The sequence below is a fragment of the Camarhynchus parvulus genome, chromosome 3, assembly GCF_901933205.1.
Source record: "Camarhynchus parvulus chromosome 3, STF_HiC, whole genome shotgun sequence".
NCBI classification, from domain to species: domain Eukaryota; kingdom Metazoa; phylum Chordata; class Aves; order Passeriformes; family Thraupidae; genus Camarhynchus; species Camarhynchus parvulus.
The window spans coordinates 91,599,836-91,627,681 of NC_044573.1; the positions used below are offsets into that span (position 1 = coordinate 91,599,836).

The 27,846-nt window shown below is 40.6% G+C and overlaps 1 protein-coding gene across 1 annotated transcript in view; it reads right to left on the reverse strand.

The window, feature by feature from the left end:
- Positions 1–4,899: 4,899 nt before the first annotated feature.
- SH3BGRL2 (SH3 domain binding glutamate rich protein like 2) overlaps positions 4,900–27,846 on the reverse strand; it is a 43,638-nt gene continuing 20,691 nt past the window's right edge. The window contains exons 4-6 of the mRNA XM_030944772.1: positions 22,222–22,407; positions 10,213–10,293; positions 4,900–9,121 (exon numbers count right to left, since the gene is read on the reverse strand). Of these exons, the coding sequence (XP_030800632.1) occupies positions 9,107–9,121; positions 10,213–10,293; positions 22,222–22,407 (282 nt within the window). The 3' untranslated portion in view covers positions 4,900–9,106. The remainder of the gene's footprint in view (positions 9,122–10,212; positions 10,294–22,221; positions 22,408–27,846) is intronic.

Here is a 27,846-nt window from a genome sequence, read left to right on the forward strand (position 1 = left end):
TGGGGATTTAGTTATAGGAGCCTGCTGAGAGATGAGTGCAGGAAGCAGGTTGGAGCAAACACCACAAGAGTGATTTTGTTGGGACAAACGCAGTAATTTTGCTTTGACATTAGGAAATCCAGGCAGCAGCACTGGGCTGGGAGTGAATGAGAAGCAGCAGCAAGAACTGCCAGAGAAGGGGAAAGGGGGAGAGCCTGAGCCCTGTGCAGAAACAGCAGGCAGCATTCAGCTGCTGAAAGGAAGGAGACAGACTGTGTACATGCTTGGGGCAAAGTGGCCACTGCGCTTGTCTTGCTCACCACAGCTCACAAACAGTCATGAGCACAACAGATCTCAGGCCCCTCACATACAGGATCTCATGCTGGAGCTGCTGCTGTGTGCCAAGGATAGTCCATGGTCCTTGTTTGAACTAGTGGGGAATTGGGATCTGTCTCTACAAACATTTTAATATATATGTCTATCTATCAAACGGAAATAAAATTTTAAAAGTTTTAAAAGATGGCTGGCTACCCATGGTCTTTTCCAGATCTGCATTTCACTCCTGCAGCTGTTGTAAGTTCAAGGAGCGCATCCCTGGCTATCGATTTTTCTGACACCTTTGGATTAAATGAAGGTTAAAGTCTGTCAAGAGAATGTTTAATTCATGTATTTAGCAAGCACAGTTCTTTCATCTGCCCACACAATATGCCAGGAAATATGCTAAATTGGAGCAATAGCTCAATCAGGGCTAAAATGAGAAACTTAAACAGCAACACTTCTGCCAAGACATTGAGAGCAAGTATCAGGATCATCTCTAATTACAAATTCTGATAGCTGAAGTAATTAAAGAGCTCATTCTGGACTTGCTTCATGAAGCTACTCCATGCTATTGACTAGTGCGAATCTCCTTATCCTGGGGATCTCAATTGGTCCCTGGATGTTGGTGGTGCCATCAGGAGAATGGGACTCTGCACTGGCTCAGTCACGTCTTCTACTTGACAAAAGCATAGCTAAGGCAGAAGAAACCAACTCATATGACAGGCAATTCCTGCAAGGGAGACTTACTCAAATGAAAGAACAACCAGGACAATGAAGACAAGCTGGCCATGAATAAACTTCAGCTGGAATTTGGAAGAGAGTTTCTTTTTTGCTGCAAGAGAAGCAGGATTTTGAGACAACCTTCCAACTAGCACAGCAGAGCCAAAAAACACAGGGAAAAAATATTAACCCAGACCCAATGTTGTGCTTTTAGCTGGAGTTAAGTAGTTTTATGAAATAGTCTCTGTGGCAACAGAAAAAGCAGAGGACTTGTCTCTGTAACCCAAGAATCTCCTCCAGGCTGATTAGTTAATGCAGACCATGAAATCTGTTGCATCGAAATGCCATCCCCTCTGCAGGTCTCAGTAGGTATAAGTGGGTTTGATGGATAATCACACTTTGCTCAGAGCAAGAATGTTCCAAAGGACATGAAATGGCCACTTAGGGCTTAAGTATTATAGTCCAGCTGGAGCAGCACTGATGCTACAGCAATTTACCTTAATGACTCAAGAGCATATTTCACAGCAATGCTGTATAGCTCTTCTGACCTAAAAGCCCTTCCGTGGCTTAAGCTCAAATTTATGCCACTCACAGAATACATCTAAAAAAAAAAAAAAAAAAAAAAAAAAGCACATCCACTGAAACCAGGAAGAAAAACAGAGGATTTGAAGCTATGAAAACCAAGAGATTAAAACAGGCTGAAGGATATATCAAGAGTGCCAATGATTACAGAAGTCTCATGTAGGAAAGCCATTACCTTGGGTTCAGCAGTGAAAGGCATTGTACAGACATTTCCAGGTGCAGCGTGCTAGGGCAGCAGCAGGATGACAGGCTCTGCAGCAGAGGCAGAGGCTGTGCTTGTGGGACCACAGCCATCTCAGCAAGCAGAGTTCCTGCCTTTTGGAGATGGCTCATGGCTCTGTCAGTGCTCCAGACAGGTGATGTCACCAAAGGACTCTGCAAGGGCTATTCCCAGCAGACACCATTAGGCAATAGCTGAAAGAGGACAATGTGGGTGTGTGGGCAAAGGAGGTGCAGCAGAAAAGCTGGAGCCCCATCCAGATACAGTTTTAATTAGAAAATCCACAATTAAATGATAAATGTTATGTATCTGAACACATTACTGTGCTGCTTGTATCATGCTCAAGAGTGATTCAGCTTTCTTAATTCTCACACCTGAAAGGCTGACCTCTTCACACCCATATTCTTCCCACCTCCCTTCATTATGCATTTAAAACTGTGACATTCAGAGAATCTAAAGAAAAGGAAGGGAAGAGCTGTTAGCCTTTAACATCAGGTTCCACAGGATGGATTTTGCAAATGAAGGATGGGCTGGTGCTTATGTGCTGCAGACTGGAGCCCCACAGCAGCAGCACCCATGCCATATCCAGCACTGTGTGTGCCTTCCTTGCAGCTTTGCCCTGTGAAAGAGAAGTTGTCACACAGATTGGCAGGAAAGAAGGAAAATTGGTTATCTTGGGAATGCATGCAGAAACCATCAAATCTGATAATTACCCTTTTCCTGTTGGGAAGGTGTGAACTGGAAATATTTAATGAAGAGGAGTAGCAGGGTAGCAGCTGCTGGAGAAGCAGAATGGGACCAACCTGAGCTGTTATCTTCAGCAAACCTCACCTGCTACAGCTCCTTATTATTGGCCTGGCCTTGCCCCTGGGCTCCTCATCACCTTCTGCAGATTTGTCTCCATGCCAGCACTGATCTGCTCCTCACTCCTTCAGTCACACACTGGTGAAACAAGTCCCTCATGCCTAGGTGCAGTGGTGGTCTGGTCCCTTTGGGAGTCAGAAAAGCAGTCATGGCTTTTGCTTAGCATCTGGGGCTAGAAATCCTCCACACCCTCAACTCTGGCATTTCACAGTAACGTCTTGGCAAAATCCTGCTGATACCAGAAGTGCTTCACCCAAAGAAACAAGGCAAAAAAACCAAGCTATTTTTTTAGCTTTTTTTTTATTCTTTGGGTTCCCACCAGAGTAATTCAGTCTGCCAGGTTTATTTGTGGAAAGTGCTGAAACACAGAGAGACGTTGGCTCAGCTCTTATTTTTCACATCTTGATAGGCATTGATTGCAGTGGAATTGATCTTGATCTCCAAAGAGGTACAAAGGAAAAGATAAGCACAGGTTGCTGTGTGTCACGGTTGAAGGGGATAGAACCCCTGGACCTGGAAGTGTGTGCTTTCCCTGGAGGGTGAGGTTCCTCTCCTGAACTAAATGTATGTACTGTGGACAGCTAAACCGGATGGGGAAACCAAGCAGCTAGAGATTGGCACACATTTCTCAAGGCGTCTGCTTCTCAACTCCCTGTTTCCAAATCAGAATGTAACAATTCCTTTCTTGTCTTCTGAACACAATTTTTCAAGGCTCCAGCTGACCTTTTCTTTAGAGTTATAATTCCTTAAATCTGTCATTTTCTGTTTCCCAAATTTACCACAGGACTGAATTACATGCAATGATCACCTTTAAAGAAATCACACAGAGGACTTGTACCCAAAATGTTTGCTTGTGCTGCACCATGCAGCCTGAGGAGGCTACTTCAGATGAGACCATCAAGGCAGTGACAGCTTGGTTGAAGTCTAGGGGATGAATTAGACAAGCAAATCAAAGCAAATGAAAAGCAAATCAAGCAAATGAGAGTTCAGTAGGACCATTTAACAGGCCAGACTGGCTGCCCTGGGGTAGGAATGAGCTGCAGACAGACTGGCACAAACATTGCTGTACAAACACAGTGATGACTTCCAAGCACTTTTTTTGCACTGATGCTGCCCTGGCACAGGGAGCAGAGGCAGAGCTGGGATGCACAGAAGGATGACAGCCACATGTAGCAAGGCATGCCACACTGTGTGACCTTTGCCTGCTTTCTGCTCTCACTGTGGTCCCCAGCAGCCAGGTGGGAGGAATAGCAGTGCCACTGGCTCTCCCACAGAGTGCAGGCTGTGATGCAACACAAGCAAAGTGACACAGAACATCATTTCCTCTGCAAATCTAGAAGATCCTGCCCACCCATGCAGCAAAACCTGTCTGCTTCTACCCACCATGACGTAAGAGCCGAGCTACGACAGCTCCACTCACTTCAGAGCAGTGCTACTGATCCTACTCAGCAGCTCAGGATCCCACTGCAGGCATTTCAGGCTTGCCTATTCCCTCTGTACCTCTTTTATGCATCCTGCCTAAAGCAGATGGCTCAGAACCTTGCTCCAGGGTGCAGCAAAAGTCACAAATGGAGTTTTCATGGCAACAACCACAATAGATTGGGCAAGTTTTAGACAGGAACAAAAAGGCATTAAAAACTATTTACTAGACTGAGAATCAAGGGAAAACTAATTATGCAACCTGTACCTTTGGTTAGCCACTTAACTGGTAAAATGTTTTAAATTACCTTCTACAGATTGGCAAAGTGGATAGGCAAACCAGGAACTCACATCCCTTTCAGACATAAAAAGCAGTGAAGGTTTTGATCCTAGGAAGAAAACTTCATTGTGTGAAAACTTCCTGTCGCAGTGTCCAAGCCACCCCAAAGGATCTGCCCTTTATTTCCAGGTAACCCAAGTATAAGAAATGTAAGACAATACATCATCCCTTTTTTCCTTTACTACTATTTATCTGGGGAGACCCCAAACCAGCAAGTATTCCTGACACATTGCAATTCCCATGCAGCCACTGGGGCTCAAAGCCAATTCACATCTTACAGAATCAGGCTCACCCATCCCAGGTGAAAAGTTCTGCAGTGCTTCCACCTGCAGAGGCTGCCCAAACCAAAACACCAGGCTGCCACCAGAGCAAGCCACAGCAAGAATAAACTCATATTTTTTCATTGTTTATTTTAGCACATCCAACACAGTGCAAATTTCCTTTTTGAATTGCAGTTTATTAGATGAACAGAGTTTAATACATAACGTGTACACAGCCTAGGATGCAACATGCTCCCTCCCCTCCCGAGTTACAGAACACTGACACCGTGAAGGGGAACATCACGTTTGTGACCCCACAGGGATGTTACAGATGGCTGGGAGTGGAAGCTTTGCACACAGGTAGGTCTGTACAGGACAGGATTACACACGTGAGGAAGAGGTAAAGACCAGGAAGAAGGGAGTAAGCTGGATCTGCCCTGGCTGAAGAACTGCTCTCAAGAAGGTGTTCTCTGTTTTCCCTCCCACATTCCTTAGGGAGCAGGAGGGTGAAGCATAGGCCATGATGCAGCTGGAGTCCTGTGGAAAGCAGTGGTGCATGGTGTCACACATGCCAGTGCCAGCCCAGGGGCCCTGTGAGAACCACTGCTCAGGGTGCCAGAGCAAGCTCCGGGCCATTCTGCACTCGGGCTCTCTGTGAAGGGTGAACATATGGGACTTCATCCTCCTCCCACTGTCCATGCCAAGGTGTAGTGAGATCAGTGAATAAGTTACTGAAAACTAATGAGATTTGGCATTTTCCTGGTGATCACCCCACTCTTGAACTCCATCAAGGGCCACAAGGCAATTTCAGGGTCCTACTTCTGAATCATGGTATTGCCTGAATAGGACACCTGAAATAAATGGCCTGATGGTGGAAAAGGACAGGGAGGAACAACCAAGAAATCCACTGAGAGCTTGGCAGCTACTCTTCCTTTCAGTGATAGCACTTGGGCTGCTAAACATTAGAATCAGACACTATTTTAAAGAAAGTGTAAACATGAATTTATGGGCTTTACTCCAGGTTCACTTCCCTTGGAAATTTTGATTCTAAATAGTCAACAAAAAGGAAAAGAAAATCAAAAAACAAAGTCACCTAGGAAAAATCAAGAGTTCAGAAGACTCATCAAAAACTGTTTCAGTCTTACAAATCATTTGCCTTTTGACTCAGGCATCAAAATAAATTTACTGTATTATTAAAAAATAGCAATATAGAAACTACGCCTTTCTCAGTTCAAAGTTTAAGCACATCTAAGAAGACGCCACAGCAACAGTCCTCTTTCTGGCAAGGCACTATCCAGTAGTGTGTGGCACAAACAAAAACACCTCTATCAAAGCCACTGATACAGTGAATGTGCACGTGCACGTCAGCCCACACAGCAACTTTAGCTAGGTACAAAGACTAAGTTTCACTCACACTGCTCTCCATTTTAAGAAGTGGGGTAGTTATCAGTATTAGCTAGAAATTGGGATAATTTGGTTCTTAAGCATAACTCTATATGCCAAAATCAGAATCAAGAAATTCCTATTTCTTTCAGTAAATGTCTCAAGATTACCCAGACCTTTTCAGTTACCTGATAGCTACATTTCATTACTACAAAACTGATTAAAAAATTCCTGATCATCTTATGTAACAAGCTAGAAGTCTACTTGCTTTAATTACAAAAATAAGGCTGTCATTCAACAGACAAAATTCACATCCAAACATATATACTTCTTTTTTTTTTTAACTAGCTATTTATAATTCAAGAGCACACATTCTAAGGGACTTACACTGCCAATCCATGCAAACAAGCAGGATATCTTTGGAGCTAGTGTTGTCCTTCATACAACTGACTATGCCCACACACATGCTCTGAAATAAGCCAGGTTTACTTAACAGCTGAAACAAGACTAACTCTCCACTAAGCGAGAGCCTTCTATTCTACAATTATCAAAATTCAAAAGAGCTCTGTGAAACTAATTTTATCCCTGGAGAAATCAGTGTGGTTTTTCCTTTCACATTAGTAAGCCTGGGATTTCATCCAGGATTACTCATGTGTATATGCTTACACACTTAGGTAAATTTTTCAGACCTGGGACTTCAGGCAGTTCTCAAAGTTTACAATGTATCAAGTACATGATAAATCCAGGATGGCTTCTCTGTAATCAACTGCAAAATTATGTACATTTATATCTCTATTCATTTATAAAGTTAAATATTTTAACTTCTTTTAAGAAACAGTTATATTGAATGTGGTGAAGTTAACAATGCACAGCTCCACTTCATGTCATATTCCCTTCCTATAGCGAGGTTCAAGTCTCATGAAAATATGGGATTGGTTACAAGAATGTCACAGTACCTTGACCCTTAACATAATTCTTAAAAATGTACGTACATACATCAATGCCCGTTCAGGATTCCTCTAGAGAAGGTGCTCTGGCAAAGATTTTGACCAGTAAATACAGCCACAGACTTCAAATCTGTGTGTGCTCTTCCTCCATCTAGCTCTTTAGCTCAGCTGAGCAGCCAGCTTTGTTCAGTCCAGTAAGAAGAAGGCTAAGAGGTGACCCAATGGTAGCCTACAACTATATTGAGGGCTGTTAAAAAAAGAATGCTGCCAACCTCTTATTGTGAGTGCCAAAAAGACACAGCAAAGGTAACAGCCTCAAATTAAAGCCTAGGAGTCAAAGCTAGACTTTAAAACATAAAGTTTTCACTAGGAAAGCACTGCAGCAATGTCACAGGTTACCTAGACAGTTATGAGATCTTTATCTCTGGATATTCTTAATGCTCTGCTAGACAAACCCATATCTGTTTCAAGCTAGTGTGGTCCTTCGGCCTGATTTTGACAGCGCTGCACCAGATGACCTTCAGCTGTCCTTTCCAGCTGACATGTCTGGTATGCCATGATTACTGATGCCAGCAGAACATGTGATTTGTTTCACAGTGTTGCTTTTGTTGTGATAGTGTTGCTTTCTGACACTTTTTACAAGTCTGGCTTCCTTCAAACCACACAGCCTGAATGATGCTGTGATTGCAAAGTAGCTTTTCTACATAGTGGTTGTCTCCCATTTACCCAAAGACACAAGGACATTCACTGTGGTGGCACCACCTTGCCAGTATGAAATCACTGTAGGAAAAGCCACATCACAGAACAGCTGTTATTTATGTATCAGATTTGATTCAAAATGCATGATGCAATTTTACTTCTGTCTAGGATGCATTTTGTAATAATTATTGGCAAGTCATGGGCCTAAGTTCTGCTATGTGCATCAGTGCAGTCCCACTGGAATAATCTCCATTTCCTTTACTTATTCCTCAGCTGAACAAGCTCTCTGGCCTCATTTGGCAAAGCACACACTGAGCTTTCTCACTGTCTTCCAGACACCTCCACATCACCACATCTGGGGATACAAAACCAGGACAAGAGCTAGGCAAGTTAGGCATGCTCTTGGACCATGGTGGAGTGTTTAACCATCATGGGAATGAAACCTGGCTCTCAAAGTATCCCCCCTGTCTCTCATGTGGCTTGTGGTGGAGCTGTGTGTTATTGAAGGTAAACTGAAGTTTTGGCAAAATTTCATTTTAAGACAGTCCAACTATAGAGCTCCAACCTTGGGTGTTAAGACTTCCTCATTTAAGAGATAACTTCATATTATCATTAGCTATGAGACCCCTTTAGTTCTTCTGGACTCCCCAGTATTTCCACCAAGTGTTTTACTGAACATTTCACCTGCATTTGGAAACACGTCAAAATACTTCACTTTGGCACCTCCTTCATGATAGCAACTTGTTTTAAACAGTCAGTTGCAATGTGCATCATTAGACAAATCAAGTCTTCATTAATAAGATTAGCAGCCCATGTCTCTTAAAATAACCATGATTTAGAATAAACATCGCAATAAATAAATAAATGTAGAGCAAAAATATGGCAGTTATTGGCTTAGACTGAGAGCTCAAAATTGATGCTTTTTACCTTCTGGATCATAGCCAGCACAAACATCATAATAACCAGCAGCACTTTAACTATTCATTTGAACTACAGTAGTGGGAGGAATTAAAAAAGGTAAGGAATGTGACTGAATAAGAATACCCATTAATGATACAAGCCCTACACTTTCACTCCTTATTCTCAAACACACGTGCCTGCTAGAATATCAGGGCCAGTTGCAAAAGCAATCAAAAGACAAAAGTGAAACATCAACAGTGAGCATTTTTACAACAGATGAGTAGCCCAGCCTTAATCCTACTTCATGTGCATGTTATTAGCTCCACATTATTGGAGAGCACCATCTCATGGCAAGCAGACTACTACTACTGACACATGTTTGCTCTATTCACAGTGATCCATTAGGGAAGCTGTTATGTGCTGAAGAATAGTCACTCATTCAGGAATGTGCTTGTTGGTACTTCACATGGGCTTTCTAGGGTTCTGACTCCTATTGAAAAGAGAAAAAAATAAAGAGTATTATTAATTATTATTGACATAATATTCATGTTATGAATACATCGCCATCTCCCATACCTGTGACCTTGGCATATAAGGCGACCCTAACCCCAGACCACCTAGGAGCTGAGGATGCATCTCTCACCAGACTGAAGCAGGAAGTTATAGAGATACCTCTCCAGGCCTCCAACACCATATTTTCTAGGAACAGAGCAGCATAGGAGCTGCTATTTCAGATTGCATCAGAACGTCATCTTTTTCCTAGGACAAGTTCTTCAAATTACAAAGTGAGGCAGGCTGCCAAAATAACCTGCTTCTGTGGTACTCTGCTGAGGTTCCTTCCTACTGCTGTTTCTCAAGGGGTCCAGGAATAAATGAATTCCTGGCAGAAGAAGAGCTCTATAGATACCCAAGAGCTACCACCCAGGCTTGAAACAGTAATAGTACCAAGTACATCTATATCTACAGTATCCAGGAAAGAAAAATCCTCCCCTCTGTGTCTGATCTACTGCCAAAAGGTGTACCACACAATCTGTTTGAACAAGTGTCCAGACTTCCACATGGCAATAAAATTTCCTCTGTTATAGTGCCCTCAACAGAAAGATATTACCTGGCTTTGTGTTCTGATCTCTAGATATGTGTTTGCTAAAACCAAATTCAAAAAAGTTAATATAAGTTCTGACTACTCCAGCATTTCAGCATTAAATTAATTAATGCCTAATGAATAAATGCTGAGCCATTATGCCAGGCTTCAGAAAGTCCAGTGATTAAGTTCTGTCTCCTGTTATAATCAAGACAGTTGCTTACAATTTAGATTGATAACGTGAAGGAGAACATCATCTTTGAACCTAATTTATCTGCTGTCCCAAATTACTCCCATGTACATGCTTGTTTTAATTTAAAATGCTTTACTTTTCCTTACAACCATCTCAATTACTTCACTAGCACTAGGGTGATATGAACAAAGTATGGATCAAGGCAGGGATGCATCCAGACACAGAGCTCCATCCCACACAGGGATCAAAGAAAATTCAATCTCAACATCTCAAGAATTCCATGAAAAGTCTGCAATACTACACAGACCTTTGATGCCAAAGTAGGTTTCAGTCCAAGAAAGGAGAATACAGTGTTGCTCTCCTTTGATTCAAAAAAGCCATCGTAATCCTAGAGAATTAAAAGAAGAAAAGGTGAGTCAAAATTTGTATTCCTATTTTCCTTATTGATATTACCACACCCTGTATTAGAATGAAGAGTAACACGTAGCAATGCTCAGAAAAATACTGATACTTACCCCTATTCTCCTACCCAAACCTAAAACCTAAACTGCAATGATATCACAAACTACAAACTACAGAGGCGAAGAAAAACACATAGATTCTCTAACTTCAACATCTCTCACTACGTTGACAGGAAAGTATAAGCATGTACCTGCATCAAAAGAAACTCTATTGTGGGTACATTTTAAAGGTATTTAAGTGCAGAATTTCTCCTAAAACCTTTATGGTGCTCTAGATGGAAATGCTTTACCAGCATTTCAGCAATTATATACTGCTATATCAGTGTGAACTGGGATACTGTGCAGTTGCATAGTTATTCAAACAGCCTCAGCCTCCCCAAAACCACAACCATGGCTGCACCATGTGAAAGCACCTGTGAAAGACACCAAAAAGCCAGCAGAAGTATATAATGGTCCTCAGGTCTCAGATATATTAGCTGACATAAGTAGAAAGAGTAAACCTTGTTAAAATGACTTTTTGTTGTTTTCTTCATAAAACATAGCATATGCTAATTTAGGAATTAATAAAAATTTACAATTAATTGCCAGAAAGTAAATCCAAGTAAAACAGGCAAATCAACTAAGTAATGGTGTAAACTGCAAGATTACTGAAAGGATTCCCAACTGTGCCATGGATTAAAAAGGAACAATGTAATCACTGAATACCTAGAGGAGTAATAAGTAACGCTGAAGCTCTGCAGAAGGATGTTTTATTAAACCCTTGACCTCTAAGAATGAGACTTCAAAAGCTGCATGGACATATTAAACCTTAAAAAGGTCTGTTCTGACTCTTCTAAGGCAGATAAAAACTCATGAGGGACACAGGCTACATAAGCAACACACAAGAAGACAGCCTGTGATTGACCTGAGAAATAACCTTCAATTGCTCCATGGGGCCCACTGACAAGCGAGTCACACTCTCTGGAGTTGAAGGTAGGGCAGCAGCAGATGAGTACAGCCCACAGACCTTTCTTTAACATCAGGGCAAGTCTAAAATGCCTGAAGATGCACATTAGAGCCCTGTAAACTACCAGCAGCCAACCTGCAGGCAGGCAGCTGTGGTGGCAGACACCTTTTTGGGTCCCTGCCAGGAATACTCTCCCTCCTAAGCACTACAGGCAGTCTTCACTAACCCCCAGACACTCCTTTGTCTCAACAGTTTGTCCAAGGAAGGTTCTGTGTTTGTTCAGGTGAGCCATCATCTCTCAGCACCGTTTTCAAAAGCTGGTATTCTCCTGAAGATTCTTAATCCCAGTACTTCAATTAGCTCTAGAAGTATCACTACTGTAAGACCATGCTTCCTTCACTCTTTGTTAATAAACTGGTAAGAAAAACAGAGCAGAGAAGGACTCAGAAACTGAGAAGAAAAGGCTGCACTTGTGGCTCTGACGATGACTGATGCTCAGCTAATCCACCAACATCTGTTTAACCTAACCTCTGTAAAGTAATTTGATACTTAATAATAAAAAGCTGTCCTCAAGTACTAGTTATCATTTTACTTTTAGAATTATCAAGTTCTGACTTATTATGTTTTTTCCATATTTTTACCCATTAACAGTAATGTTTTTTCCATATTCCATTATAATGTTTTTTCCATATTTTTACCCATTCACTTACTGAAAAAATTGTGGAGGTTAAACAGGGAGCTAAATCTATGTTTGAAAGAGCACAAACCCCAGTGGATTGATTCATTTTAAAAGGACCTGAATATTTAAGAACCACATGAGATTATCCACCAGAAGCAATCTCCCTGATGTTTTGAAATATCTGCATTGCAAAACATATTTAAATCCTATTGACACTTACTTTCATGGGCGGTGGGGGAGAAGAAGCATCATGCTTTTAGATAAAGTAGAAGTAAATTTTAAATAGGAGAATTTTCCTAGTGATGTCTTCAATTATAATCTGTGATCTCAAAATATTCAAATGTGAAACAAAAAAATGTTACAAAAATGCATAATAGTCCTATAAAAATTTTAAGAAATCCCTTTAGCACAGTAGTTTCTTAAGAGATTCTTGAGAAGTATGATCTCAATGACTCAGTGGTTGTGTCATGAGTGGTAGGAGTTCAAAGTGGGCATCCCTGGCTTTTCCTGTAACACAGACGAGATAAAGGATGCTCCAAAAACACCCTGCCTTTGAGCTTACCATAAGAAGGAGAGGAAGTCTGTGCAGATTGGGCCATGTGTAAAGACACTAAATCTGTGGGCAAGGACACAAAAATTCAAATCTCAATAAAGGACATCACCTGCTACCAGCAGTAGATGTAGAGGCTGAAGAAGGAAAACAGCACAAGCTCAGTGAAAATGAGATTTTCATAGCCAGGCAGGAGCCTAACTCATTGGTGACCCAATGGATTCCATTTGGGAAAACTCTGTGGACATTCTGCCTCCCACAGAGGAAGGACACCACCATTCACTGGTTTTGGCAAGGCAGAAGTTCCCTCTTTTCTGCACCACGCTTCACCACCGGCAGCAAGTTACTACAACCCCCTTGTCACTGTCCCAAGCAGCTCTACCCAGGGAGTGCTGTGGCTTTGTTGGGATCAGTGGAGCAGTGCTGTCCTGCCCCTGTGCAAGGAAGTGGCTCCCATTGTCAGTGGGAGGCACTCAGACAGTAGCAGTTAACCTAAAATATACAAGTACAACAAACTGCTACCCACTGCCCCACTTCAAAAGGCTACTATGTGTACAAACATCATTTTGACTGTAGCATTTTCAGTTATGGAACTTGGTGCTTTCTAGAGCTGCTAATCACATGTCATTCATGTACAGAATTCTGGCAACATCAGTAGCTGATCAAAACTGACTAAAAACTGAGTACTAAAACAAGTAGGACATGGAGACAGTGCATATGAATCATCAGCAATGCAGAGATACTCAATCCCTCTGGAGAAGTTGAAAAACCTAAAATACAGATGATAAATCCCATGACTGAGGATATGAAAAGTTACCAAGAAAGACAAATGCCAGTTAGGAGGAAAAAATCTATCTCAGGATGGTTTAAAGTGATAAAGAAAGGACAGGAGGATAAAGAAGGTAAGTAAAAAGCTATTTCAAGGCAGAAAGGGCTTTTCAACAGGATAACAACTAGCTGACTGCTTTCGGCATGGTTCCTCACCCTTAAAGTTGGAGGCAGGTCCATCACTCACCACATAACCTGAGCAGGACAAGCCTCTCTGCTTTAACACCACAACAATTACAGCATTTTATGTGCTCCATGAGCTGCTAGGGAGTGGATTAGCTGACCTAATAAGCTCTTGCTTTGTTGAAAATAAACTGAAGCCACCGTAGGTGAGCTGCTTGCCTGTAACTCACCTATAAACAAGCAAAATCTTGTTGGCCTTGTGTGGCCTAAAGCTGTGCTTTGCTCTCCCAGCTCCTGCTGAGTGACTCTAAACTGTAGAGAGACAAATTGTGGCTGCAAAGGTCTTCAGGACCAAAGTTACCCCAGAGGGTAAGGCGAGGAAGGCGAGGAAGGCTGTGAAGCTCACTGTGGTGGCAGGATGCTTGGTACTAGATGTGTTAGTGGACACATGGAATGCACTTCCAGAGCATACTGAAGATGCTAAAGGTTTCCACCAGAAGGTTCAAGTTCATGAAAGAAAAATGTAGTAAGAATAACTAAATATGTTAAAGTGACATTTATTTCAGAAAAATAACTAGAGACAAGGAAAATACCTGACCATTTCATATCTTGTTTGTGGTCTTTCCTAGGCTTATGGCCACTGTTGGGACAAAACTGGGCTTGATGGACCTCACAAATTTAAGGCCATTTATGCTAATCTTAAGGTGTATCACACACTGTGTTTTAAAATGATCATAGAATCAGAAAATTACTTGGGCTGCAAGGGACCTCAAAAATCATCTAGTTGCAACCCCCAGTAATCAGCAAGGCCGTGTGATGTTGTCCATTAAGTATGATGGTAATGGGAAAAAAAAGAAACCAAAACACAAAACAACTCAAGCCTCCAAGCCTCACACTTCCACAGCTTTGTTTCTAAAATTTGAATCTTTGCAGTTTACCCTGGAAATAAAAGATGCTGCAGCTGTTTTGCACCTCTTTAAAAACAGATTAATCAAACACAGGAGAATCGGTTAATGTCTACATTATGGAGTAATGCCAAAGACCATCTACTGCCCAAATGCTACAGAAAACTAACATCAGCTTAGTCTTTTAGACACTGGACAAGCATTCAGGAAATCTGACACAAATTCCTTATGTTTTTCTAGTCTTCATGTGGGTTTTATGCAATTTACTCCAGTAGGAAAACCATTGGTCCTTGGGAATTCTCTCTTTAGAAATCCCACTTCCAGGGTAGGTTCTTCTCTCAACAGCAATGGCCAAGTTCACAAAGCTCAAGCTGGCACAGCATCAGCTGTATCCCAGCTGTGATGATCACTAGACCTTAAGTGTGATGTATTCCTTAAGTGTGATGTATTCCTGGAAACCAGATCACTGCAGTGATGTAATTACAGACACTGCCATAATTAATTTGGGTCAGGATTTTGTTAAGCAGGTATACTCAGGATTGTTTAAATAAACACTGTCACTGCTGAGAAAAACTATTTACTACACACCAAAGTTAAAATAGGCAGCACTGCAGATCAGCATAAATAATTATTTGGGCTTTAAGGAACATAGCAGAAACATGAAGGCGTTGGATCAAAGTAAAACATTAACACAAAGTAGATTTACAGCTAGCAATTTTACCTTCACTAATGCACTGAAATTAGGAGAACATTACATCTAATGAACTTTTAAAGACAGCAACTGTGAATAAAATTCTTTCCAGTAAGTTTCTTTAAACAAGCAAGTTGGTTTTGTTGCCGTTTGCTTTTAGTTGGCAACAAGATTGAGCTCGTTAAACATCTCAGACAAATCTTTATTGCTTACCACACCAAGAAGCCAAAAAACAAGAAATCCACCCAAACGTAGCCTGCATAGCTTTTCCTAAAGATCTTTAAAGTGCATTGATTACTGGACAACACTTACAGATTACTCCATTGGCATGCTGTTCAAATTTATTGCTCTTTGTCAATATTTTTAATATAAGATTATGATCTCTCCGTTCTTATAAAAGGGGCGACATAATTGCTCCTTCAAGTAATAGTGAGGAACCCATAATTTAGACACATTGAATCAGCACTTTGCTCCTGACTGAGTTAATACTGTATTCCATTGAGAATGAGCTGTTAACATCCTCCCTGAAAAGGGCAGTTCAGTCCTCCAGAACAGATGACATTCATTTACTGATCTGATTAGGATTACAATGGAAAACTCTTACACAGCACAGCTCTCCTTGGAGAATGTGTGTGCATGTGTGAGTCTCTTCTAATATTATATAAATATACAAATAAAAGAAGATCTTGTCTGTACAACACAGAACAAGCTAAACATGACAGTTTTCATTACCTAACCTTCTGATAAGATCTTTCCACAGGATTTTTAAAGAGCTTATAGAATTGACTCTACAAAACAACTTGTTACTCCTCTACTAAAGGCCAGATGTTTATTTTGGTAATCTGTCTAGCTGTAGCCTTCCAGAAACAAAGGCTTTAATACAAGGGAGCAGATGTCAGCCACAGCTCTATTGTTTGGACAGTACAGGACAAACTCAGGCTGATGTGATGTTTGCCATTCATGCAGCAATGGTGCCAGGGTACACAGACATCAACTGTCTAAGAACTGATATCCCTCACCTCCAAGGCAGGGAGCCCAAATGCAGCAGGGCTTCCCTTAGACAAGCACTGAAGACCTCAAACCCAGTGCCTAGTGCCTACCGGGGGCAGAAGAGTTCAGGGGGGTAAGTGGCAGAATCCCTAAGTACTGTGGATGGTAAGGGCTATCACCTCCACCTTTTGTGCACCTTCTAGCTCACGGTGTAATTTTACAAATTGTTTGGATAAGAATATTATCAAATCAGACCACAACAGGAATTTGAGAAAGGGAGAGATGGAAATATCAGGGAGTTAACTATGGTAGTCAGCCTGCTACATGAGGTAATGACTAAAAGACACAAAATGACCATGTTGCACAGTAGCTCTGCATGCACATATTTTAACTTGGACCCAAGTGGAACAGTAGCAGAATGAATTACTTATTTCATCCTGGCTGTTCTCTGACAACAGTCACGGCCTTTTCTAGATATGGTTCCAAAATACTGCTTCATCTGTATTCTGTGCAATACTATGTGACTTCAAAGTATTACTGCCACTTATTAAGATTTCTTTGCCTTTCCTCATATATAATTTATCTTCTATTTTAGAATTTGCCTTTTAAAAAGAGTTTAGTTAAAGTAGTCCAACATCTTCAACAATAAAACCTGTTTTTTCAAGAAAGCATGGCACAATAGGAAGTTTCTGTTCCATGCAAAGGAGAATTAAGATCCCAAACAAAATTCTTAATATTTATGTCACACTTGCTGATAAGTTTTGCAGAATATCAGTGTAATAAATATAAAGATGAAAAAGAAATGTGCAGTATTTTCTACTATATCCTGTAGAAGTAACAATTCTAATTTTGCACCAGTCCCTTTTGAGTGTTCTAAAATACATAAATACCCTACATTATTATATTTAGGAAATAAAGAGTGTGCAAACAGAGTAAGGTATCTCCAGAGATGTCTTTGATGCCTATCATCTTTATGTGAAGGGATTGTTTACAAAATACCTGCTACTTCACTTTGAAACAGCTATTAATGAAGTTTATTTAGTCCAAATTAAAACTGTGGTGCTCAACAGGATTGTACTCTCTCCACTATAGGGTAAACAGCAATGCTATTATACATTACTGAAATGAGTCCTGACTTCTCTGAGGAAAACAAAATTCTTGCATTATTTTATTTTTACTTAGTTGCTGAGCTTCTATTTTTTAAGCCCTGGCACTGGGCAAGCTGGCCACTTACACTTTGCCTCTGGTACCACATTTCCCTTTATAAAGTACTTATTACACAGAACTAAAGCTCTTTTCCTCAGGACACAGAAAAGCAATGGAGAAGTGGATGGCAAAAGCATAGGCATAGTCTGAAAGTTGTAACCAGCCCTTGTGAATGATCTGAGCAGAATCCTCCCAACATGGAGAAGATTCTTGGGCAGGGGTTGCTTTCCAACACCAGCTCTGCCTTCTGTATTCCTCATTGAGACAAAGCCTTAACCAGGAAAATAAACAGTGCACATCACTGGCCTCAAGCCACATTCAGCCTAGGGGTTGTGGGTGCCTCTGAGCCAAAGACTGCTGCAACACAACTGCAAAAGGTAATTAAGAACAATTTCACACAGAGCTTAAATTTACCATACAGAAAACTCTACTTCTGATGGCAAAAATAATTAGTCAAGAAAGTTTTAGCATCATTAACCATTAACAAATGTTACATGATCTCTGAGTAATTCACATTAACTTTTATCTAGCAAAATTATCCCTCTTCTAAAAGCAGACCGGGACCAAAAACTTGCTAAGTGAATCGGGTAAGACATCTGCAAGGGTGCAGAGAATCAAATGTAGACTTGCTGAATATCAAATTAGCCTCACAACTCCTCTAGTCCCTAAAGTGAACACACTACAGCAGGCATGCTAAGGTGAATTCTGCCACATTGCCTGAGTATCTAGAGACAGAGTTCAAGCTCTCTGTACCTGTAGGCACAGAATAATAACAAACTCTCCAATGACAGGCAAGGGCAGAAAATCTGAGGTGGCCTCTAGCCAGTTTTGTTAAATTCTCTTCTTTCTTTTATCAGAGAGCAGTTATTTAGTGGTAATGTGACACCTACAAAAAAGGAAGAAAAAGAAACATGCATGCATCTTTTCATTATCTTAAAAAAACCCAGAACAGAATGATACATAACAGTGCAAAGAAATTAGAGCTACAATAATTGTCGGTGTACTGAATCGTTTCCCAAGAACACTGCACGTCTATCAGCAGCCTATTTCATTTCTTTTTTGTCTATATGCCTTTGCTGTTTTGTTGGAGTTGACACCCATATATTACATTTCAGGGGAGGACAATAAATATCATGTATCTCTGTCTCTACTGCTGCTCACTAGGCACTCTATCAGGAATTACCATAACACTCTAAACCATATGAACAGCTTCAAAGAGGGGAAAAAAACACGAGGCAGCCTGCTATGTAAATATTTTCCCTTTGGCTCAAATTCCCACCTGGAGATAGATTTCCTTTTAATTTTTGTTGGCCTAAATTTCAGGCAATCTCCCTTCAGTGGCAGATTGCTGCATATAAAACTGTCACTGTTCAAAGTGCTAACTTGCAGCTAGCTTCACAAGAGTGCAGTTTCACTGGGAAGTGGCTATTTCCAGTCTTCTGAAAGATCCAGGAGTCACTTCTAGTCTAAGAAAAGTTGTGTACTCAGCTGTGGAGAATTCAAGAAGAGGGAGGTGTGAGGCACAGGCCTAATTTCAGACATTCAGTTTTCCAGGATTTCTGGCTTTCTGCTTAAATATCTGGGCTGCTGCAGGGCACTGCTGCCTGGGTAGAGAACCTTTATAAAGGATGTTATGTAGATACTCCCATACCCAAGAGCCATGTCACCAAAGAACCTGGAAACAAGAAACAGGCAGATCAGGCTGCCAGAACTGAAATGGCTGCAGGGGACCTGGATTGGGAATGTAAGGACAAGCTGACGACAGCTCAGTGGGCCTGTGGCACACCAGGACACCTAGGAGGAGATGCAATGTACAGACAGGCTCATGGTCAAGGGGGGGACCTGACCACTGGAGTCACTGAACAGGTTATCCATGAGTGTGAAACATCCACATGACCAAGCAAGTCAGGTGGGTAAAGCCCCTCTGCTGTGGAGAACAGTGGCTGGGAAAGACAGTATGGGATTATTTTCTTGGGTGAATATAATCTACAAATTGAGTGGATTGAGCTGTAGTGCTATAGCAGGAGCTACTAAATCTGACTGAAGATGAGCTCTGTAAGGAACTGGGCAAGACAAAACTTATTCCTGTGCCCAACAACACAACACAACACAACCTACCAGACCTGATTAAGGCTCTACTCCAAATTAACACCACTTTACTATTCTTTATGCAAAGTGCATGAGTTTTCTCCAGAAACATGCACTAGACACTAACATCTCCTCACTCTTACAGAGCACTAACTAGAGCAAGATAACTATACTAATTTCAGATTTACAATACTGCAAATTTGAAAAGAGGATCAGGTGTCTGATTTGTCTGAAAGGTAGACTCTGTTCTCACACACTACTTTATAGCAACGTCACTAAGATGAAACAACAGACGGTAAGTCATGAAAATATGAAAATTATCATATAGTTGGTACTATAACATAGCACTTAATTATCAGTAAAATTATTTGTGTTCTTGTGTGCTTGCAGCTCTTATCTTGTTCACAGGAAATAAAAATTGCTCTTGCCAAGTACTTTATTTCAAAATCTATTAGCATAACTTGTTACTGAAAAATTGGGAGTGCATCTCAATAGACTGAGAAAAGGAAGAGATAGATTAATGATTAATGATTGTATCTGCAATTACATCAACTCTGAAAAACCACAAGGTCTCGCTCACACTTCAAAACATGGAGTTTGCCTCTCAGTACCAGAAGAATCCCTCCCCCTGTGGTACAAGACACTCTGTGAACCAGTAAACACTGATCATCTTTTGGCACCTTTCTCCCTTCCAACATGAGCTGTCAGATGTTCAAATGGTTGACACAAATTCATTTTGGATATTTACTGAAATCATGAAAGACAAACTTCTTCTAGCCTGCAGTTACATCCTGGAAAGTGATTATTTTAAATGGTGATGTCCTAGCCAGGAAAATCTAGTCTTAGATAAACCCCTTGTGCACATTGGTGGTTTTTTAAGGAGAAAATAGTGAGAAAAAAATATCCCAAAACTACTAATGCTGATACTAACATATTAAAACCAGTATAGCTATGAACATAACATCGAGTCATGGACATCATATGCTCATGAACCTCTATTGAAACAACATGACAAAAATAAAAAGTGCACCTATTTTGCTTTGCACTGTCTAGCCCTCATACCGTTAGAGGAACAGCAATGGGTCTGACTAGTTTGTATTGTAAGTAAGTGTGAACTGTCAGCAACAATGCATAAAACAGCAAAAGTACAAAGAAAGTCTCCTGATAAGACTGTAGAATGCAGAAAAACAGACAGAGTTTTTTAATAGATAAAACTGGATTAAAAATTGCCTGGACACAAATCAGAAATGATAAGCTACAAATTTCACTAACTCAACCAACAGAAAATCCAGTATTTTTTTCAGTTTAAGTTACACAGTAGAGATTATGCTTTAGTTATGTCAAGATAAACACATGAAAACACTCAACGTGGAAATGACAGAGACAAGATGTGCAAGGTTTTCTGACTTCTATCTAATTGTAATATTTTATCCCCCCTTCCAGCACTGACCTCCTTTGCCTCCCGCATAATGTTTCGCCTCCACTCTATTACCTAAGAACTTCATTAACTAATGCAGCAGGTTAACTCATGAATGTTGGAGATCCTGCACATACTTTCTCCTTCATCCTAAAATATATCATTTCTTTCAAAGCATGTTTGCTCTTTAAAGATGTTCATGCAGACAGTGAAGTCTAGTAATAGGATTAACTCTGCTCAACCAAAATGGCTATCAGCTCAGCAGACAGATTAAAGAGATCATCTCACATGTTGCATGACATCTTCTGCCTTGCTAATTCCAAATAGCAACTTCTAAGACTAGGTTAAAACACTCTGTAAAAGCAATCTGAAAGGGTATGATACAACAGCTTTAAAACATTGTGTTGCCCAGGCAAACTGCAATGACACAGAAAAATGTAAATGTTGTTATTTGTAAGTGAGGGGCTGATCCATAAGCAAGGGTAATAATCCCTTCCACGTCCCAGATACATTTCTTTGATTGACTTACCTTACCTGGAAATAAGAAGATAAGAGTTATACTGCTGAGGTAAACAAGGAAGGCCAATACAAAGCACATGGGAAGGATGTTAAATACTTTGCTTTGAGAAACCAGTTAGCTGCTGCATCATACCCAATCTCTTTGTTGCAGAGGATCCTAAATCACTTTTTATATCCTACCTGCATTAAGCAAACAATTGCACTGCAGTCAACAGGCTCTCAACAGATCTGAGCAGCACAGTTGAATCCGGAAGGGACTAAGTCAGAGCCACTTTGGATGTACATAGCAAAGGCTACTGCTTCAGCTTGCACTGGTGGATGGAGAAGCTTACACCAAAAAAAACAGCCCACCCATCAACCTGTTGTCAGATTTACAGCAAACAGTGCTCATTTATCCTAAACACTCTGATTGCATAAAGACGCTCTGAGCATAAATGAAATTTACACTGTGACAGCAGCAGAGAAGGAGCTTAATTACACTAACAATAAAACTCAATCTAGCCAGTGTTCTCATTTACTGTGCCAAAGACAGACTTCCTACTGAATTTTTGTGCTTGGACTAGACCCAAGCAGCAAGAATATCACAAATTCCCAGCTTACAGTGGTCTCACCAGGCACTTTACCATCAACAGGTTGTATGTGAAGGTTGTGACATTTCTGATTTTTACATTCCTGGAGGAATCCCCTTGACAGCCCTAGGATTTACAGAAAAATGACCTCAATTTTCCCTGTATGATCATTACCTGATCCTATTGCCCCACTAATTCAGATTCTACTAGAGAAAACTAAACAGCAAGTCCCATGTTTAAATGGCCACCCGAGCGTACTAATATATTGTATATAATGTCCTAATATATTGTATGTAACATAATGTGTATACACTAATACATTAAGAAGCACAACAGCTGCTTACCCCACAGTACCGATCATCACTGAATATCTGTGGTGGCAGTGGATTGCCTTGTGCAGGCTGCCTGTCCTCAGGAATATTTTTATACATCCATTGTCTCTTCTCCTCTGACATGGTGATATCCACTTCTTCGAACTCTATGCGGTTGGCTTCCAGAAACCTCACCACATCCTGCTGCCTCTTCTTTATCTAGATGGAAGAAGGAAAATTAAAAAACCCAGAGTCAGAGCAAGTTCTCCATAACATAGACATGCTTACAAATCTGAGAACATTCCTCCTCTCCCATCCCACTTTCATAGGATGGGAAGTCACAAACTCGGAAAGACAAAGGAGAATTTTTTTTTTTCAGTTTTAAATTCATAAAAGTTAAGCATTTCTGTTCCCTTATATGTTGGCAAAGGTTATACTTCTTCACCTCACTTGTATAAGACTGTCTGTTTAATTTAGCTTTGGTAATTTCAGCCTTTACTCTCTAAAGATATTTTTAAAAAGCAAACTGTAAGGGTCTCTTCAGAAGCACAAGTAAAAAGAGGCAGTTGGTTTTCAAAGACATTAGGGGCTAAATTTTTAAAGTATACAGGCACCTAAAAATGCAAGGTAAATAACCTGGCAAGTCTCAGAAGAATTTACTCCTCAAAGTGTTCATTGAGATGAACATGCCAGTACATCTGAAAAAAACCCATCCCAGCTACACACATTTTTGTTTTTCTAGACACCTACACATTTTTTAAAATATAGCTCAACAGTTTCCTGAGCAAGGGAATAGTTGAATATTTAGCTAAGAGTGTCTGCCAGCATAATACACATGCCTGAAAGTAAGCATGATGTCATCTCTTGAAAGTGAACTTTTTTGTAAAAAAAAAAGTGCACACGAGGTTTGTATTAAATGTATTAGGTTTCTGCCCCTCAAAGAGATTATCATCTTTATACAAAGGGGCAGAACACTGGCAGTTTTTATCCACACTGGTTGGACCCAATGATCTCAGAAGTCTTTTCCAACCTTAACAACTCTATATTAAGATCAGCATTTAAGATCTCGCTGGGCTTCAAGATGATACACTCAGGTAAAGACAACCTCTGCCTCAAACGGGACTTGATATCAAGACAGCAACCTTTGAAATGAAAGTCTGTGTACTTTTTGCATCAACCTAATAAAATTAACACTTTCAGAAAGTAACTATAAATTATGTGCCATATTTTTTACAGCTATCATCGCAGTGTTATGTGAAAAAAAAATCAGCTTTAATAATTTTACAGTATTCCTGGAGTGTCATATCCATGCAGTTGCTGGCTGGCATAAAGCCCAGGTGGATGAATCATGCCTGTGGGTATCATACGACCTAGATACTATTTGGAAATCAGAGGATTTTCAAAATGCATGTGCTAGTTGCTCCTGTCACACAAGCAAGGATACCAATCTAAATGCACCACAAAAATACATAATTTTTGAAGCAATACTGATGGAATTCTTATTTCCTTTAAATAAGGCAGCCATCCCAAGAAACTACAAATACAAAGCTTTGAAACTATCACTGTCTTTCTTAAGAAGTGGATTGCACAGTAAATTTGTGTCACGGTATCTCATTCTTTTTCCTTTATTTGCACACACTGGTACAGTTTATTAGGCATATGTGAAAGAATCACTTTTTCATAGAGAAGGCAGCTCCTAAACTTGCATGCAATTAATGCATTATCAACAACAGCAAAATTACTGCATCATCATCACTGGTGGTACCAAAGGCAACATGCCTTTTACTACATCCCTGAAAACTCGAAGTGTAGAAGTGGAAGACAAAAACATTTTCCTCTGTCTTTCAACAAGAAGCTGCAAAAGAACACAAAAGAGGCAGAGACAGAGATATTCTTAACACAAATATTAAATATCTGATTAAAAATAAAAGAGATGTCTAAAATTGTATGTGGGAGAGGTCACTTCCTTATGGCGACGTGCTACCAAAACTCACCTGAAATCCCTCCTGCACTGGTCAGAGCAGTGAGCAAACTCCAGAGTGGCTGGGCCAGCCCTCTGGCCCCAAGGGCAACTGGCATCCTTCAGCCGAAGCTATTAAACCTTCAGCCTCCCAAAGCTGCTGCTTGCAAACTGCACACTGGGAATGATCCCTGGCATGCTGTAACATTTAAATCATGGCCATGGGCTGCTTGTGAGACTCTAAGTTAGCCTTGGCCAAAGCTGACTGTGCCAGCAACCATTCTTCAAACAGTTCCAGAGTACCAGAGTGCTCCATTCTCAGAGCCAGGACATGCACCAGTACAGGTGTATCCACAAGGATCCATTTTCATCCACTCTCTCCCTGTAAACTGAGCAACTTAGATTTAGTCTGATCCCTATCATTTTACAGTTCACACCATTAGAATTCTTCCATAAGCACAAAATTCCTAATGCCTCATTTTATTTTTATAAAACTAATTAAGATGTTGAAGCGAAGTAAATTGGGGTTTTTGGTTTTTTAAGCCATAAGCTTTACGACTCTCCATATGACATCTGTATGAGTTATCAGCTGTGGATGTACCAGCTGCATAAACCTAAACAAAATAGCCTGAAAATTTCAAGCCAAAAAACTACCATTTTCTCCTCCCCAATTTATTTGATTCAGGCCTATAAACTGAAACAAGAGCATTAGTTGTATTTAAAATCCTATTAAATTACGCCTTGTTGTTTAAGAGGGATGCTCAGAGCATCTGTCACAACAGAAGCCAGCTGATTATTCCCCAAGAAAACCACAGGACCTTTGTCTCTGTCTACCACTGGATCTGTGCCTCAGAAGTGCGTCAGCCTCACAGTCCTGCCTGCAGCTCTCATCTGGGCTCCCCCAGAGCCCTAAAAGCTGCCAGAGTTTGCAACACAGAGCAAAGGCAGCACAGCACAGGAGCAGTGTCAGTCCCTGCTTCCTCACCAGCCTGCCCTGCCAGGAGCCCAGTGGAGAAAAATACATCCTCATTTGACAAACTACAGAGGTGGATAATAATCTCTGTAAAATCTCTTGCTGCTACCAAGGTTTCTTGCATTTGATGCACCTGAAAGAAACCTGGAAAAAGAAATCCCATTGTCAGAGGTACCATGTTCAGAAAAATTTGGTTTGTGGCTATTCATACACCAGTTTGGGAAAGTGTTTGTAGTCTCATACAACAGACTACTTCAGCATCAATATATTTTGGGTTTAATACATTTCAGCACACCAGAAGACACTGCAAAATACACATTCAAAACATATATCCACTGTGAAGGTTCAGAGGGAAGTCTTTATGCAATATGATCCTAATCTAAATGCAGTGAGAAAACTTTGATGGAGTTAATGGTCTGCTATTATAATCCAACGTTTGCCTCCCCTATTTTTAGGAGGGTAATTCTTTTCTGAACATCATTTATCTGGGTTTGGTTTTAATGTTAATCTATATTTCTATTCACAAAACTAAGACAGGAAAAAATCCCCAGAGACAACTCAATTTTATCCTTGTCTTCAGAGCTGGTATCTTTATTAGGATTAAAAAGCAGCAAAAATAGGATGTCCATTGTGATACATAAAACTGCTAAAATGAGCTAATCACTTGATCAGTAACCCGATTTATAAAGGAAGTCTATTGTAACTAAAGTATTCTGTCTTTCTGTCCTAGTTTTCATTTCTTTATACTGATTTGCAACAGGTAACAGGAGGATACATCTTCAAACTGCTTTGGAGAAATATTTCAAAGACACACTCAGGCCAGTCCAGGTGGGACCACTGGGATTATCTGTTCTGACTTTCAGCATCCCTGACTTAATTCCTCTTACAAGTAAAGGGTTTCTTCAGACTTCTTTTCCCCTCTAAGCTCCATTCTTGAACTGATAATAACAGAGAGCTGGTCTTTGCAATTTGTTTCCACAATTAATTGACTGTGTTTACTTGAAATATTTGCTTGCTTCTGTTCAGAATCTACCTCACTTCAGCCACCTCACTTTTCACATCTTTGCCCAAACTAAAAATGGTTCTGTTCTAAGATTTCTGTTTCCCACACAACTAATATCAGATCTCCCAGCTAAGCTGAACACTGATCTCTGCTAGTATTGCTCATTCAGTAGCAGAATGAGAAAATGAGGATGTTACCATTATAAATCATGTCCAGGTTGGAGCAGAAGTTTAGAACAATCAGATTATGTCCTCTATCCAAAGTTCCCTGGAAGCTTCTCATCACTTCCAACAAGTAAAAGTTTCCTTCTTTTTTGCCCCATCTATGCTTCCTGAACCTGTTTTCAGAAGTTCTCCTGTCCTAGAAAGGCTTCCCTACTGACAGCTGCTGAACCAGAGGAGCATGTGGTCTCTCCATTACTAAAATCAGCTGGACCTCATCATTCTATACTATTTTAACCAAGATATTCAATACCTTGCAAAAATCTTAGTAGTCCAGGATTTATCTAACTCAGATAAGATAAATGAATATTACTTCTACTCTACTATATGCAAGAGGACTCAAGCCACAATACTAACAGGAAGTGTGCCATGATGAAAGAGAACTTCTCTGCCTTTTTTCATTAGCCCAGTTAATACAAATGGGGCAAAGCAGACCCACTTTCAGTTTCAAATTTCTTCACAGCATCAATAGGAGGAATGTTGCTGAGTGTCTGGTTCTCACAAAGTGGATGTGGAAGCTTGGTTTTCTGCTGCAGACTCTACGCCCCCACCTTCTGGAGATAAGGTGCTCCCTGGGTTACTGTCCTCCTGCCTGCAAGCGGAGGGAATGACAGCAGGTACCTTCCATGAATTGGCTGGTGCAGCACTGTTTTACAGTCTCATCCTCTTGGAATTGAAGGAACTGACAGCCTAGCCTGAACTGTCCACTCCTTTCAGACAGATCCCAAGAACAAATGACCATCTTTCTAACACAAAATCCCACCCCAAAAAATATTCAGACCACACATGGTGAGTGAGAACAAAACCTTATCAGGTTATCTTCTAAACTGGCTTGTCAAACCACAAGCACATTTTAGAAGCCTGACATTGAAAAAACAAAAACTGAATGCATGTCTAAGTTCATCTCAAATACTTATTTTACAGCCTGGCATACCTGTGCCTCTAAGGACAGAGATGGTCCTGCTAGCTTTCTTCCCTCTTTTTAAATTTGGTTACTCTTTCCACATACCTGCCCTCACTCCAGAACTGTATCAGCCACATTATCCACCCACTGACTCAGCCAAAAACTGAATGTATTGCATTTGGCAGGGGCACCTTTATGGCGCAGTTTGATGATACAACTCAGCAGATCTCACTGCTGGCTGTCACTGAGATGACACAATGTTCCTCCCTCCTGCCAAGTAGCTCCTGCGGCTTTCCTCACACAAGCATAATGCAGGAACCAGGGGAACAAGGGAAGGAGCATCAATAACGTCAGCACCACAATCTCATCAGTTTATATCAGGAACAAAACTGCATCCTAAGAAAATGGCTCAGCCATGGCTAAAGGTACAGGTATCTGAAACATGAACTGCAGAAGCAGCATCTGTGTTACATAAACACAAGCTCAACTCACTCCTACAACTGTAAAAATTATATGTGATCCTCTGCCTTTACAAGTCATGCAACCATACCCAAAGGGACTGTTGCAGTGTGAAATGCAGATGTAATATAGCTAGTG